The sequence below is a fragment of the Anopheles cruzii genome, chromosome 2 (genome assembly GCF_943734635.1).
Source record: "Anopheles cruzii chromosome 2, idAnoCruzAS_RS32_06, whole genome shotgun sequence".
NCBI classification, from domain to species: Eukaryota; Metazoa; Arthropoda; class Insecta; order Diptera; family Culicidae; genus Anopheles; species Anopheles cruzii.
In genome coordinates this window covers 722,759-737,395 of record NC_069144.1, presented here as the reverse complement: position 1 = coordinate 737,395, position 14,637 = coordinate 722,759, and the positions used below count along the sequence as shown (strand labels likewise).

The 14,637-nt window shown below is 51.9% G+C and overlaps 3 protein-coding genes across 3 annotated transcripts; all 3 read left to right on the top strand.

The window, feature by feature from the left end:
• Positions 1-761: 761 nt before the first annotated feature.
• Positions 762-1,098, top strand: LOC128267562 (cytochrome c oxidase assembly factor 4 homolog, mitochondrial). The gene is made up of 2 exons (XM_053004428.1): positions 762-899; positions 959-1,098. The coding sequence occupies exons 1-2, from the start codon at positions 822-824 to the stop codon at positions 1,070-1,072; spliced, it is 192 nt and encodes a 63-aa protein (XP_052860388.1). The 5' UTR covers positions 762-821; the 3' UTR covers positions 1,073-1,098.
• On the top strand, positions 1,069-1,467 carry LOC128267561 (uncharacterized). Its single transcript, XM_053004427.1, has one exon. The coding sequence runs from the start codon at positions 1,069-1,071 to the stop codon at positions 1,465-1,467; it is 399 nt and encodes a 132-aa protein (XP_052860387.1).
• Positions 1,468-2,483: 1,016 nt separating this feature from the next.
• LOC128268884 (long-chain fatty acid transport protein 4) lies at positions 2,484-11,475 on the top strand. The gene is made up of 11 exons (XM_053006175.1): positions 2,484-2,711; positions 4,614-4,997; positions 6,093-6,481; positions 7,603-7,707; positions 8,825-8,990; positions 9,621-9,822; positions 9,921-10,113; positions 10,185-10,263; positions 10,329-10,598; positions 10,665-10,755; positions 10,821-11,475. Exons 2-11 carry the CDS (start codon positions 4,801-4,803, stop codon positions 11,127-11,129), a joined length of 2,001 nt encoding a protein of 666 aa, XP_052862135.1. The 5' UTR covers positions 2,484-2,711; positions 4,614-4,800; the 3' UTR covers positions 11,130-11,475.
• Positions 11,476-14,637: the final 3,162 nt, after the last annotated feature.

The following is a 14,637-nucleotide window of genomic DNA, read 5'->3' as shown; positions in this document are numbered from 1 at the left end:
CTGGGTGGCGGGGCGGAATGGATGTTTTTTCGCGTTCTATCGTCCCGGTTGATGGTTCGTGTTTCTTTTTCTCACACTCGCACAAAACACCAACACTACGGGCCGCAACGGAACCGTTTTTTGCACCCGTATTCCGAAGCCGATACGCTCGAAAGCACTCTCCGACGAATGACTTTCGATGAACTTCAACAACCGGCCGTGTGCCGCGTCTACGGCTTTCTTTTTACCTGTCGATAGGTATCTCCGGAGCGCCGGATACGGTATGCTTAACCGGCGATGGTTCGAACACTTTCGATGCTACTTGCCGCGTTCGGGTTTAGCGCCGTTTTAACTGGATTGTTTCGAGATGAATCGTGCTAAACAGCTTTCGTGAAACGAAAATAAACATGGAACAGAAAACCGTGCGCCGAGAATCACGGTGTTGACGGAATGCGGAGAAAAAAAAAACAAACCTGCCGACGAAGCTCCGCGGCTGTTTGACAGATGCGTGTTTAAGGCGCTGGGTTCAGCGATTCAGGTTTCAAACTGGCGGCTTGCAGTTTGTGTGAAGCACAGCAAAAAGAGGGGTAATCGAAACTGAATAATATCATGAAGACACACCAATAATTGGTCGTATTAATTCAATAGGAACTAAGATGATGCACCGAGATTCTGGTAATAAACGGAAGCTTCCTGGCCAGGTGGTATTTAACAGCCGCCCGGCCGTTGGGCGGCTGCTTAAACGGTTTGTTTACCTTTTTTGCCGCGCTGCTGTCATGTCGCCCGTAGTTTCGAATGTTGCCTTTCCGTAGCTCTTTTTGGCAAAGTTTCAAAACTTTATCATGTCCGATGATGTGGTCGATCCCGTAGAACGGATGCTTAAAAACACGGGTTGCATCGAGCTGCACTACAAAGTACAGGTAAGGAGACACTCGCCACTGTATGCCCCGCGTTAATTGCCCTAACAAACCTTCTTCAGGAGTGCATTGCCGAAACCGGCGACTGGCGGCGCTGCCAGGACGCGGTGAAAGAGTTCAAACTGTGCATGCAAGACTACACGGCCCAGCAGCGAGCAAAGTACGGTGATAAATGAAAGCGTTCCGGGCACTGTTCTCCTGTCTGCGGGGCGATCCGATGAAGATGGTGCTGGTGGTGCGCACGGATTTGGGTTTGCGGAAGGGAAAGATTGCGTCACAGTGCGCCCATGCGGCCGTTCTGTGTTGCATGCGTGCCACTGCCGCCGGGTCCGGCAAAGCCAAGCTCGACTCGTGGCTCAGGCAGGGACAACCGAAGATAGTGCTAAAGGTTGACGGCCTGGAGAAGATGCATTTACTGACGCACCGGGCCAAGGCCGTGGGAGTGATCACTGAAATAGTTCGCGACGCAGGCAGGACGCAGGTTGCCAGCGGGACGGAAACCGTTCTCGGGCTGGGACCGGAGCGCAGCGAAGTGATCGATGCGCTAGTGGAGAACCTAAAGCTGCTGTAGTTTGATTGTAAATAGATTGCTGTTACCTAACGAACGGGGAGCGCATTTTATCCGAAAATGGTTTACCGGTGATGGGTTTAATATAACTTTTCCGTCCAATGTCCAATGTATTCAATGGGGTGTTCAAACAGGTTTCAAACAAAGAATAGAAACTCGAGGTGTCGCTCCCTTGCGATTTATAATGTTCCTTAAAGTCTGAGTTCTTGTTTATCGGCTCAGTTCTTTATCGTATCCGATTGCATTTGCCCATGAAAAAGGACAGCGAACGCTTCTCGGCAGGTATTTGCATAACACTTCTCGCGCGCACTGTCGACGGACAAAGAGCGTGCGGCCGCAGACGGGATCTTATTTCAACGAAAACAAGCAAATGACCCACACGCAAAAAATTCTTCGCATTCCGTTGCACCAAGCCAATGCAACAATGCACTTTCTGCACGTCGACACAATTACTTTCGCTTTTTTACTCCCATTCGCTCGGTGGCCTAGGTCTCGCTGTTCGGCCAACAGATGCCAACGAGACGCCGCGAGAACGCCGTAAAATCATTCCACTCTGAACTGAAAGAGAGAGTGAGATCGATGTTAATTAACGCACTTAATCCACATCCGTTCGTGTGGCGCGATCATCAGTCATACCACCACCAGAGCGTTGTTCAGCGTGCATCACGCGCGATCATATGGCGCAGTTGACAAAGGGAGTCGCGCCCGAGTCTGGAAACCCAAGCTCCGCGTTTCTGTCACGAATACCAACAACCCTCTGGCCTCTGGAGATGTCTCCGACTCATATGATCCGGGCTCCCCGGTTCCCCGGTCCCCTGTTGAGTATCGAGTGGCGTTGCGAGGCACCGAAGCGAGACGGGTCGCGTCGATCACGTTTTGTCGGCTTCTCGGCCTACGGCGCGTCGCGATCAACGGAACCAAACGAACGCACCCATACACGTCCAACTGGTCCGCCCGCGGGTTGCTTCCGCTTGGCGGAGTGCGTGCGAGCTTCATCCGTCGCAGTTCGGTCAAACCCTTCGGCGAGCGACAATCGTTCCCGCCTGTGCGCTCTGGCCGCGTTGAGTGTGAAATGACCGTTCGTGGTGTGGTTATCTAACAAATTGGTGTTGTGTGGCGTTGTTGTGATAAGCTATCGTCAAATTATAACGGAGGGGTTAGTGCCTTTTTCTGATTCACCCTGGTCCCCTTGCAATAACGGATGTAACCGAGCCGTGGTCGTTGAAGGACGGCGTAAACCGAAGTAGGTAATCCACGACTGATGGCCACGGTGCTTCAGCTCTGTACGCATCTCATTACGGGGCCCTACAGTGATTTCCAGTGCAAGTCGTCCGCAGCTGGCAGCGTTTAATTTGAGTCGTCATTCTGCGGGCTCGAATTGTGTGCGGGTCCGGAGCCGATCTGTAATCGTCAATTGAAGAGGCCTATTGTGTGCGCTGACACCGCATGTGGTGCTGCGCGACCCCTGAGATCATTTGCGCGCTCTGGTGACGGACCATTCATGGAATCTGTAGTTCTCTCGCGTGTGGGTGGCTTACGTTGGAGTGGCCGCTCACCCGCTCCTCAGTGTCAAGGTGAATTCGGTTTCTGGACGAGTACACCACCAGCAGATTACCGGGCTCATAATGTGATCGATAGCCTTGTCAGTTACTGATTTTCTGACGGCGTGAAGATTGAATAGTTGGCTTTGAAGTCCTGGTGTCGGTAATGTTATCTGTCGCAAGTAACCCGAAACGAATTCCTACATTCTCTAGTTCCAGATGTCGTAATCTGAACGACGAGATAGTATGTCAACTGTCCCAAGTATTCAAATAGAATAGAGAGTAGAGTCCGCAGGATTATTTGCATGATGTGCCAGCTTCCTTGTTTGCAAACACGATCACCAGTTCAACGGTCCCTGTGAACCCGGCGTGACCCTTTCCGCTAAAGATGTGTGCTAACTGTTCTCTTATCTCTTCGCGTCTCTTCCCGTTGAATGGACACCGTGCGGAAGAGTACGATCGTCGGCCCAGAACCACACAACAGGGCACCACCATTGGCAGCTGATGTCTAGGACCCGAATGTAGGTTGAAACTGATATAGGTAGACATGATGCCAAAGTCCAAACAATCTACATCATGCTGCCGTATCATCTTCCAAGAAGTCTCTCATGGACTATGAACGTCGGGCCAAGAATCGGGCACGGGCGACGAAACCATAACCTGCGCGTAAGCGTACGCCGAGCCAATCAGGCACGTCCGGTGGACTTTGCGCCACGACGGGTGATCGCGTCGCAAACGGAGCCCCAATTGATCAGCTGTAGCGATCGTGCGCTTTCGAGACGTATCTTCTTTCAGTCTCGTAGCCACAGAAACCGCAGCTGGCACGTGGTAAAATATCGGCCTGGCCTTAACCGTGCCAGTTTGACACGCATGTGGCACTAATCAAATTGCAAACCCATTCAACCTTCTAGCACAGGGCGGTCTAGTCTGGCTCGCGGTAGCACCTCATTAAATGCACGCCGTATTTCGACGTCCAATGCCGGCATCAGTCCGATATGCAAAGTGGCTGACGGTTCCGTTTTTTTGCTGTACCGCCCATTTGCATTACTGCGCTAATCCTCGTGAACGACTAATCGGGTTCGTGTTTGAGGTCGGTTTGGGGTTAGCCCGTTCGGGAATCGGTCGCACTCGATCGGAGACATCGGAGGCGATCCCGTTCTTACCGACCGTGGCGTGCTGATTGTGCAATCAAGCACTTTATTTGCATTGGCTTATTGCACCTCAATTACAGTAATTGTGACTCACGTGTTAGTTCGCGCGAGCACTTGCGGTGGGCGGCACTGGCTCATTGACGGCCCAAACCTACAAAATCTCTATTTCTCAACGGCTCGTTTGTCAGTAATTTTTCGACGAATTACATAACACTCGAGGAAATTCCTCAGGGGATTAGAGATAAGATCTGTACTTCTAATGATTGCTTATCAGCTCAAGTACAGCTAAGCGCTAACTTGAGGTTGCCGTTTAGGGGCGTCACTCTTGACCATCCGTTATCGTTAAACTTATTATCTTATTCAAATATAACGGCGGTTCCCCAAATACTTTCGGAATGTAGCGAGACGACTTTGTGGCCGAGGCTAATCTAATAATTATACTCTTCTTCTCTTCTAGCATCATCTACCAGGAATAGTTGATTACACTATCTGAAGCACGGAAACGAACTGTCTCGATCCAAAGTCCCACTCGCGTAGGGACCGGAATCGGGACCGGAACCCACCGACGACACCGGACCGCACTTGAAGCGGGAAAGCATTAGGAGGAAAGCAATCGCAACGCGCAAACTTCGCAAAGCTTCAAAATGCTGGTCGAGCTGAGTGTGAAACAAAAGTTCCTGACGTTGTCCGGCATCACAGCTGTGGCGATGGCGGCATCATTAGCGATCGGACAGAGATTGATACCACAAACGCTACTGACCGGTCTCCTTTTTTACCTCATATCCGGCGATCGACCGTCGACCGTGTACGCCTCCGTCCGTTCGCTGCCTCGGGATTTACGGTAAGCGTGTGCCGTACCGCCGTAAAGGGGTGTCCCCCGTTTGCCAACCCCCTCCGGTGCCCGGGTGTGACACTAGAATTAAGATTCGTTTCCCCCGTTTCTGTTTCTTCGCCCCAGTGGCCCACCGTTGATGATGATGATTTATGTCACCGTCCAAGCGGCCTGATGTTGATTGTTTCTAAGCAGCGACTAACACGATTCGTGTCTCCACAGGAGCCGCGCCAGACAGAGCGCTCGCGGTGTGGCTGGCGCGTAAGAATTGGTGTACATTTGCATGGTGCAGCAGCGAACACTTCAAGGTTCTAGCGCTTTGCTTTAATGTTCGGCATAATTTGACCGTGTCGTCGGTGCCACCTAGCTGCTCCGAATGGGAGGTGCACTTGTTAAACACTTGAGTCGCGCTGCTATTATGCTTCGCTCTGCATACGTTTATCGCGCCGATGCTCAATGCTCAACTCAACTCAATGCCAAGCTAATACTCAATGCTAATCTGTGCCAAACTTGCTAATCTTTTGCCACTATTTAACTCATACTTGTGTCGTTTAATCGCACGACAAACTCTACCGATTCGTAAACGGGTAAACAGGCAAACGTATCATTAATCTTGTTAGCTTAACGCTCCGATTCGCGGCTAACGATAGGCGTAATACGCGCGTGCCGATGCCGTCGGTATTCCCGTCGGTGTGCTGGACAAGCATTGGCGCGATAACTTTGCATGGCTGGTTATTTACAATTTCCTTTGCCTCCGCCATCACCTATGTTGCCGGCGTGGTGTGAATTGTCACTTGATCGTGGTTTTGATGAACCGTGGACCGTGCGCACCCTGGCCACACGCCATGCGACTTTGTTTTCCTCCACTTACGGCTCCCCAGCAACCACGGGCACGGTGCAATTGATCACGCGATCATAAAATGTTCGCTCGTTAACGTTAGCTCATGTGCGTCTTTTTCGCAGAGACGCCTTCCGAAGGCATAATTCTCCGATTCTAATGCCAAAACCCGGCCGTGGCAGATGTCTGTGTTTGGCCCTAGGAACAACCTTGTTTTTTGAATGCTTTCGCCCTTTTCACACCGAAATTCGTTTGCCTTTCCACAGAACGGCGGTCATCTTTCTCAAGCTCAACCTGTCACTGTACCGCTACGAACGGGCCGGTGCCACGGTGGTGCAAATCTTCGAGAGCGTCGTGGCGCGGCATCCCCAAAAAGCGGCCTTTCTGATGGACAACCGGCAGCTAACGTTCGGCGAGGTGAAGCAGCTGGTCGACCGCGTGGCCGCTCACTTCTATGCGAAGGGTTTCCGGAAGGGCGACACGATTGCGCTGCTCATGGAGACCCGGCTTGAGTATCCGTGCATCTGGCTCGGGTTGTCCAAAATCGGCATCGTAACGGCACTGATCAACTCGAACCTGCGCAAGGAAACGCTGCGTCACTCGATAGCGGTGGCTAATTCGAAAGCAATCATCGTTAGCACGGAGCTGGCCGGAGGTGAGTGATAATAGAAACTGTCAATCAATCATCCCAGAGCGAAGCCGTGTCTTTGCGAACATGCGCGCGATTCCGATTCCGAGTTCCGGTTCCCCGAGATCTGTGCGGACACGCGCTCTCGCACTCTCTCGCCTTCTGTCTTATCTCCGTCGAATGGGTTCCGTTTGGCATCCCAGCTCCTTGCGGGTCCCATACGGGTTCGAGGGTTCTGTCTAAAATGTGATGAACCGAACCGTCCATTATCGGTCATGATGATATCGGCACTGTTTTGCAACCACACCGTCCAGCCTGGCCTGGAAAGGAGACCTGTGTGATGTTAAGAAATTGGATTGATACCTGAGTTCGGAAAACAAAGCCATTTTCAGACTACAGCAAAAAAGGCTTTCTACTGAAGGAGTCCTGTCCGAAAATGGACAGGTTTTTTTCGACCATTTCGACCTCGGATCAGCCCAGGCCCCCGGGTCGTACGAGCTTGCGGTCGATTGCCGGGCTCGGTGTGGAATCAGAGCGTGTGCTGTTTGTGGTACGCTTTGATAAGCACCATCGGAAAAGAGGGAGGCCCAGTTTTGATGATTGACTTTCTTTCTGAGCGAGTTCCGATCGAACGTCCGGTTCTTGTGCTGCTTGACGGGCTGTTGTCGAAAGGAAAGGGTTTTGCGTTTTTAATTAGCTAACGGAATGAGTCCCATCAGTTAAGGAAGCAGACATTTCAAAATGATTGCCATACAATTGATTCTCGACGATTGAATTTCGGATTCATCGTTGCTCGTTGAATCATTTTTAGTGTCTAATTGCTATCATTTAGTGAGAAAATATCTACCAAATTTTGTTTCCTTTTTTGCATTTCGAGCTGCATCTTAAGCCTCCCAAAAAAGCTCTGTCTCTAAATACCAGCGTCGTGGCTTCCCTTTTGTGCTGCTAAGTAATTAAGAAACCCCGAACGGACTCTATTCAGCGTGGCCCAGGGTTTGCGAGAGACACATTCAGCACACAAACGGCAGTCAATGCAAAGCTCCCATCCCTACCGGGGACCCGGCGGCACCACACGGTGTCGGGCCACCGGTCGTCCCGGCCTCTCGACTCGCGCAGAAACATCGTTAATATTCCACTGTCTTTTGCAGCGATCGCCGAAATATACGAGCAGGACGGCATAAAAGGCTTACCGGTGTACCGGTTTCGCAGCGCAGACGACGAGGACGGAACCACCAATAGTGACCCATTGCCAGGTAAATGAGTTTTTATTCAATTGCACTCGATCGGAACCATCGACGCTCCATCTACACCACCAACCGGTCGTCGACCGGATGGTGATGATGGTGGCCGTGGCCGATTCGCAAAAACCTCTGACACCGCGCCAAAACTACCCGACCCACGCGCTGGGGCCGAACCCGGGGTGCGATGTCTTCCACACAAACTTCCACCATCGCGGGAAGGTGCTTATGTTTTAAAGCTTCACCCAATAATCCCTCTTTCGATTCGCTTTCTTTCACTTCTTTATGTCTATTCGAACACACACACAGTCAGTGTGCCAGTCCGGGCCCCGTTTGCGGAAGTTTCCCTTTCCCGGTCTCGGGGGAACACAGTTTTTTGTCTTCGGGTCGTGGTCGTGCCCGATCTGCTTCTCCTTGCGGCGCGCGCTCATCAAACGCAACCGGCACAACACCTTGCCCGAGGATCCGATTTTCCCAGGCGCTTGCAACCGACGACGACGGAACGCTTAAGAATATTTCGGCCCCGTCATTCCGGTGAGGGGGGCGCGCATCGGGAAACGCTCGGTGTCGCTGTCCGAAACCTCTGGTGTTTTCCCATAAATTGCACACATCTCGAATTCCGATGATGTATATTCGTGCGCTGTTCGTCGTTCGCTCCACCGCAAGCTTTCGGGGGGTCGTCCTGCTTCACTCCGTCGGCTCCGTTTCTTGTGCCACATCGTTGGGCCGCTTCTACCGGCGTTTTATCACCTTTCCATTAACCGGGCTCTGAACACGTGCGACCGGCGCGAACAGTGGGCTCTCCGGTCGGTGGGATAAGGTGGCCCAAAACTGATTCGATCCCTTAAATTAATTATCGGCCTCACTACGGCTGGTTGGTCCCAGTAGACTATGCACGAAGCAAGTTTTAATTTTTTTCAATTTTATTTTCTTTTGTGGGCACTTTGGCCAATGCAGAGTGTGTCCCTATGGTGGTGGTCGCAGCTGAGACGGTTGCCACCACATGTGCTCGCACCTCATCGTGTGCGTGAGTTCTGCGTGTGTGTGGCCGCTTGTAGGGCGTTTTAATGCGATACGATATAATTGATAATCATAAATCATCTTCTCACATGCGAAAATTTTTCTGTTTTAGATGCCGAAGATTTAAGGCTCAGCGTGGACGGTGACGGTGGCAGCAGTGGCTCAAGCGTAGATTTAAGCGCCATCCCGAATGATATATCACCGAAAGATAAATTGGTTTACATCTATACGTCCGGCACGACCGGTATGCCAAAGGCGGCCGTCATCACGAACCTAAGGTAAGGGATGAGTGTTTCCTTAAGGTGTTGAGATCGTTTTGTTACATTACTTATTTTTTAACGCTCTTTTTTATGCAATTCACAAAGGTTTGGTAACAATATTTATTCATTTACACTGCAACTATTTCGTGTGACTTTAAAAAATAATGGAAAAAGCATGGTGGAATGATCACTCTCGGATGATAAAGCGTGTCGCGCTCTACTGGACACTCTGAGCCACTGAAAAATGTTGCTCTAATAGTGTCATCCTCAAGATTGATACCGTGCTTCGTTCGATCATCCTTCTGCTCGCGAACAAAACCCTGTCGGTTGCGAAAGATTCTGGCGAAAATCCGTTCACCCTCTGACGGATGACGCTCATAATGCTTCTCGGAAGGTGGTCCTTAGCACCGTGGGAACCGCGATACACGTTCCACCACGCGTTGTCTTGCGTGTTTGTCTTCCCGGTGGCCATTTACTATACCACCGCCGCTGCTACAGTTGGCTGCGTTGTGTCCTTCGGACTGTGTCCGATAATTTTTCTATCACTTTCATCATCTCCGCCATCGCGGCACGGTTCTATCCTCCGGTGGGCGAACCCACAGCGTGTACGATTTGGTATTTATCATCATTCGCCTTCGTCTCGCGCAGGTACACCTTCATGGCCCTCGGGTGCTATTATATGCTGAGCTTCCGCGATGACGACATCATTTATAATTCATTGCCGCTTTATCATTCGGCCGGCGGCATGATTGGCGTCGGCAGCGTGGTGCTGTGTGGTTTGACGGCGGCCTTGCGCAAAAAGTTTTCCGCCTCCAACTTCTGGACCGATTGCATCCGGCACAAGTGTACGGTGAGTTAGCCGTCGGTGGGTGGTGGTACGAGATTAGAGGGTCCCACGGTCTTCATTCTCACGTTTCTCTCCGTTCCACGTGTGGTGGCGCCGAACAGGTGGCGCAGTACATTGGGGAGATCTGTCGATTCGTGCTGATGACACCGCCCAAGGCGACCGACACTCAGCACAGTGTGCGGCTGATGTTTGGCAACGGGTTGCGGCCCCAGATATGGCCACAGTTCGTGTCGCGCTTCAACATTGCGCAGATTGGCGAGTTTTACGGCTCCACGGAAGGCAACTCGAATTTGTGTAAGTTTCTAGCGGAAAGTTGCCGCAAGTTAAACTCTGAGCATGGCATTCTGCGTTTATTATTTCGACAGTAAACATCGACAACACGATGGGGGCCGTCGGATTTGTGCCGAACTTTGCCAAAGCCATCTACCCGGTCACGTTGATTAGGTAAATTCCTGTTTGCCACTGTGACAATTAAATGAATCATTAACCCTGTGTCCTGCTTCTACCAGATGCGATGAGGAAACGGGTGAAGTTATCCGCGGCCGGAACGGTTTCTGCATCAAGTGTAAAGCGGGAGAACCGGGCGTTTTCGTGGGGAAGATCAACCCGAAAAAGGCACTCAACTCGTTCGTTGGCTACGCCGATAAGGCCGCCTCGGAGAAGAAGGTCCTGCACGATGTGTTCCGAACCGGCGATATCTATTTCAACTCGGGTGACATTCTGGTGCAGGATCTGCTCGGTAACTATTACTTCAAGGATCGAACGGGTGATACGTTTAGGTGAGTGGCGCAACAGTACGATGGCCGCACGGGTTGATTCTCAATGTTGCTTGCTTCTCGGTTCAGATGGCGCGGTGAAAACGTAGCCACGTCGGAGGTGGAAGGCGTCATCACGACGATTGTGGGCCTGAAAGATTGTGCCGTATACGGAGTTGACGTAAGTCGTCTTAGAGTGGCCGCGTGCGTCCCGAAACTTACGATTACGATTCCATTCCTGAACAGATTCCCGAGATCGAAGGTAAAGCGGGCATGGCAGCCGTCGTGGATCCGGAAGGGAAAGTGGACATGGAGCAGCTGGCGGCCGGCATTCGGGCCAGTTTGCCCCCGTACGCGAGGCCACTGTTCATCCGTGTGCTCTCGGAGGTACCGATGACGACCACGTTTAAGCTGAAGAAGCGCGATCTGCAGGTGGACGGATACGATCTGGACAAGGTGAAGGATCCCATCTACTACCTGCAGAGCAACGGCACGTATCGATTGCTTACTCCGGAAGATCACGAAAGCATACGGACGGGCAAAGCTAGACTATGAGCGCGAAGCACACGGGTTGTACCGTAGAGATCCGTTCCGTGATCGGGGCCTGTAGAAGCTGTACGTGGAGATACTCTAGCTCCTGTTTCGTTTTTAACAGTTTTTTCTTTGCCATCAACACCAAAAATAATACCAAAAGGACTGAAATTTCCCGAACCGAACAAAATACGGATGCGCGTGGCCTATGTTACGAATGCACCACCGCGATGCTGAAGGACGTGTTCCGTGAACAATTCGTACGATAAGATTGTTGCATTTTATACGTTTCTCACTATGTTTGTGTAGTAAAGTGGTTGAGCCTTAAGAGATAGCACTCGTAGCAATAAAGTATGTACTATTATGGACATGACCATCGATTTGAGCGCCATTGTGTCCCGTCCACTGTTTAATATGGATTCCATTTTACCGTTAAGCCTTCTGACGATGCGATCTCGATCACCAGTCTGACGCCCGAATAATTAATCCATCATTCCAAACATAATCAATTGTTAGGATACGAACCGAACTTTTCCCGTCCTTCGTGCACCAAACAATTGACAAAAAACAAGGTGACAAATAGCAAAAGCAAACAATCGAGTCGAAAAAAGTGACGAAAAACGTCCCAATCGTGGGCTGGCAAACAGACAAAAAATAGATAGAACGCTGATAGCGGGCCAATCACCGGGGTGGCCAGGGGGAGCGCCGCAAACATTATCAAATAGGTGCATAATTTTCCGCCGTTTTCTTTTTCATTTGCCTCACCGCGCAAACACACCGCTCCCGGTGGCTCATTTTCAGCTGGCCACTCCGGTGTGTGTGCCATGTCACTGTGTGGCGCATGTCCTTCCCCCCCACGAAAAAACCCGAACCCTGGGAATGGGAACGGAACCAGCATGACGAAATGCAAATTTTGCCATCGAACCGTATCACCTTGCTGCTGTCCGCTGCGGCGACCGACCCCCGGTTTCGCGCGCTGTCCCCGGGCCAAGTGTGACTCGGCGAATGGAATGCTAAAAACAAAACATTGATCGCCACCGCCTGTAAGGGGAGAGGTAGGCGGGGACGGCGACAGGCCTATGCGGACACACCGGCGAGAAGAAAATAAACGCTAATGTTTGTATTAATTTATTTTCGACATATCATATTCGGTGCCACCGCCGCCGCCGTCGCGGAAGTAGCAGCCGCCTTTTCCCAGCCGCGGCCCGGGCGGCGAGCGGTTTAATTTCCATAAAATTCAATTTAGCACCGCCGGAAACGCATCGGGCCCGGAATTGTGCCCGGTAGTGCAGCGGGGAACCGGGCCACAAACACTCGATATGCTAAAGTGTCACACCGGGGGTGCATGCGGTGCAGACGCACACACCGAGGGTGAGGCCGAGGAGCACAAATAAACCGAACGTTCCGGCGCCGGCGAGGTGTCCTGTAGTGTTTATGCAAATTTGGTGTTGCTATTGTCATAACAAATACTTATCGTCGCATAACCAATTAGCGCCGCGTTGCGGGCGAACTGGACGGTGGCACACGCGGATCGGACGCGGATCGGACGCAGATCGGACGGGGACACAAACGGGAATTAGATTGGTTTTTGGGCGGCCCGCCCGAGGGGGAAGCGAAGAAGGGGCGGCAGACTGCGCAGCTGCAGGCAAATGGCTGTCAAAACGGTTGGCTGGCGGCCACCGCCTGTTTCCGGGGCACGCGCGATTAATGTGTCACAGTTATCCCGGCGCCCGTAATGATTGAACAAATCAGAATGTTATCGACAGATTAGCGTACGAGCTACGAGGAGTCAAAATGGCCTCGGCGCGATCGGCGATCCCCGGTCGCGGTGGGGTGTCGTTTTTAAAACAGATTGATGGAGCCGCCTGGTCGTCCTGGCGCGCGAATCCTGTGTGTAAGTGGACACACACGGGCATGTGGCCACGAATAGCCGGTTGCTCATTAATTCTCGAGGCTGGCACACGGCAACGGCGGGCCAATAAATATTTACTTTATCGCCTGGGCGATGGGGACCACGCCAGTGCGTTACCAGGCGCCTCCACCGAAAGGAAGGCTCGGAACTGCGGGATTTCCCCGTCTGGTGCGATGATTCGGACTGTAAGCTTCTATATTTTGAGGGCAATTTACCAATCAAGCCATGGTTTTAGTGTTTTACGCAAATTTTCGCGCGTAACAAGGTGCAATGAGCCGCTCAATTTGTTCTCTCAATCCTTTTTTGATGATATTTTAATGTTTCATTATCGTACAATAATTTAAATCGGTGAGCATCCCATCCACAAAATCCCCTATTTAAAGTTAACATCCGATAACGATGCGTGTCACAACGACCCACCGTCGTGTGTGGTGTTCCTAAACGATCCTAACTCCCGTCGTTGACGCAGCGTGACAGTTGAATTGATGATTTTGACAATTTTCTAAACTTCACCGACACACGCCAACCGAATGCCGTTGGCGGGAGCCCCCGGCGGGTGAAGCTTCAGCGCTGCATTTGCCTAATGAAGGCCGCGGATTGCCTAAATCCATCATTCGAAGGCGTCACACAATTCGCAAAAGTGCATTTTGTGACACATTTCAACGGCAACGGTCGACGCGCCGAGCGATGCTGACAGAGCCGAGAGCGAGTTCGGTGAAAAGTTGCCCCTTCAATCGGCCTCCGGAATCCGGTGGCAGGCACACGTGGTGGCGTGTCGGTGGTGGTCCCATCGGTCTCCCATCAGACTAGACTTGCCGGGTGCCGTCGGGTGGCCGCGTCTGGGGCTGCCGACGGGCTCGGTGCCACAGCACTAATGGATTCGAGTTTGCGATAAGTAAAATGATGGAACACAAAAACACATGTTTTTATCAGTATGACAGATGTTTGAATTGAATCTCTGTCGCTGATTCGCACGCTCGGTCCCGCTCGCACCACTACCACCGGCCACCGACAATGCCTCTCGCTCTCGCACTATCTCTACAATGCTTCGTGTGCTCTCGAGCAGCACACGCAGCAGAGTGTTCGCAGTGGTTGTTCGATGGATGAGTGGACGTTTGGATGATTATGGATGAGGATGATATGCGGCAACATTGAAGACGGAAGTGGGCCAGGCCGGTGCCGAGACCCGAGATGGGGCCCTGGTCCTGCTCCGCAAAACATATTTGCCACACGAACGCGCGCCATCGAGCTGAACAGCTCGACAAGCCACTCGAGTGCCGGAACATAACAGGCCGGGGACGGCCCCGGACCGGTACCGGAAGCCGTTCCAGCGCCACACGCCGTCATGCTGGTAACGGATTTTATTACAAATTAATTTCTACATGACGAAAATTGTCGTCCAACCCCACTTATCGGGCGTGTCGACACACGGTGTTCGTTATCTCTCGACGGACCCGGACCCCGACACGGCACACGGACCGCCGCGGTTGGTTTTGTAATTTGGTCACGGTGCCCCCGTCACGGCGAGAATCTTCCGGTATTTCGGAGTTTGGCGGCCACCGAGTGAATTCGAGGTTGGCCGATGTCGAGTGCTGTGAGTGCGCGTTTTGACAGCTTCTT

Bases quoted from the DNA above. Each gene is read 5' to 3' on its own strand.
- LOC128268884 (XM_053006175.1), top strand. From the start codon at position 4,801: ATGCTGGTCGAGCTGAGTGTGAAACAAAAGTTCCTGACGTTGTCCGGC. The intron at 4,998-6,092 runs GTAAGCGTGTGC...GCCTTTCCACAG, and splicing joins TCGCTGCCTCGGGATTTACG to AACGGCGGTCATCTTTCTCA. The intron at 8,991-9,620 runs GTAAGGGATGAG...CGTCTCGCGCAG, and splicing joins GCCGTCATCACGAACCTAAG to GTACACCTTCATGGCCCTCG.
- LOC128267562 (XM_053004428.1), top strand. From the start codon at position 822: ATGTCCGATGATGTGGTCGATCCCGTAGAACGGATGCTTAAAAACACG. The intron at 900-958 runs GTAAGGAGACAC...AACCTTCTTCAG, and splicing joins AGCTGCACTACAAAGTACAG to GAGTGCATTGCCGAAACCGG.
- LOC128267561 (XM_053004427.1), top strand. From the start codon at position 1,069: ATGAAAGCGTTCCGGGCACTGTTCTCCTGTCTGCGGGGCGATCCGATG.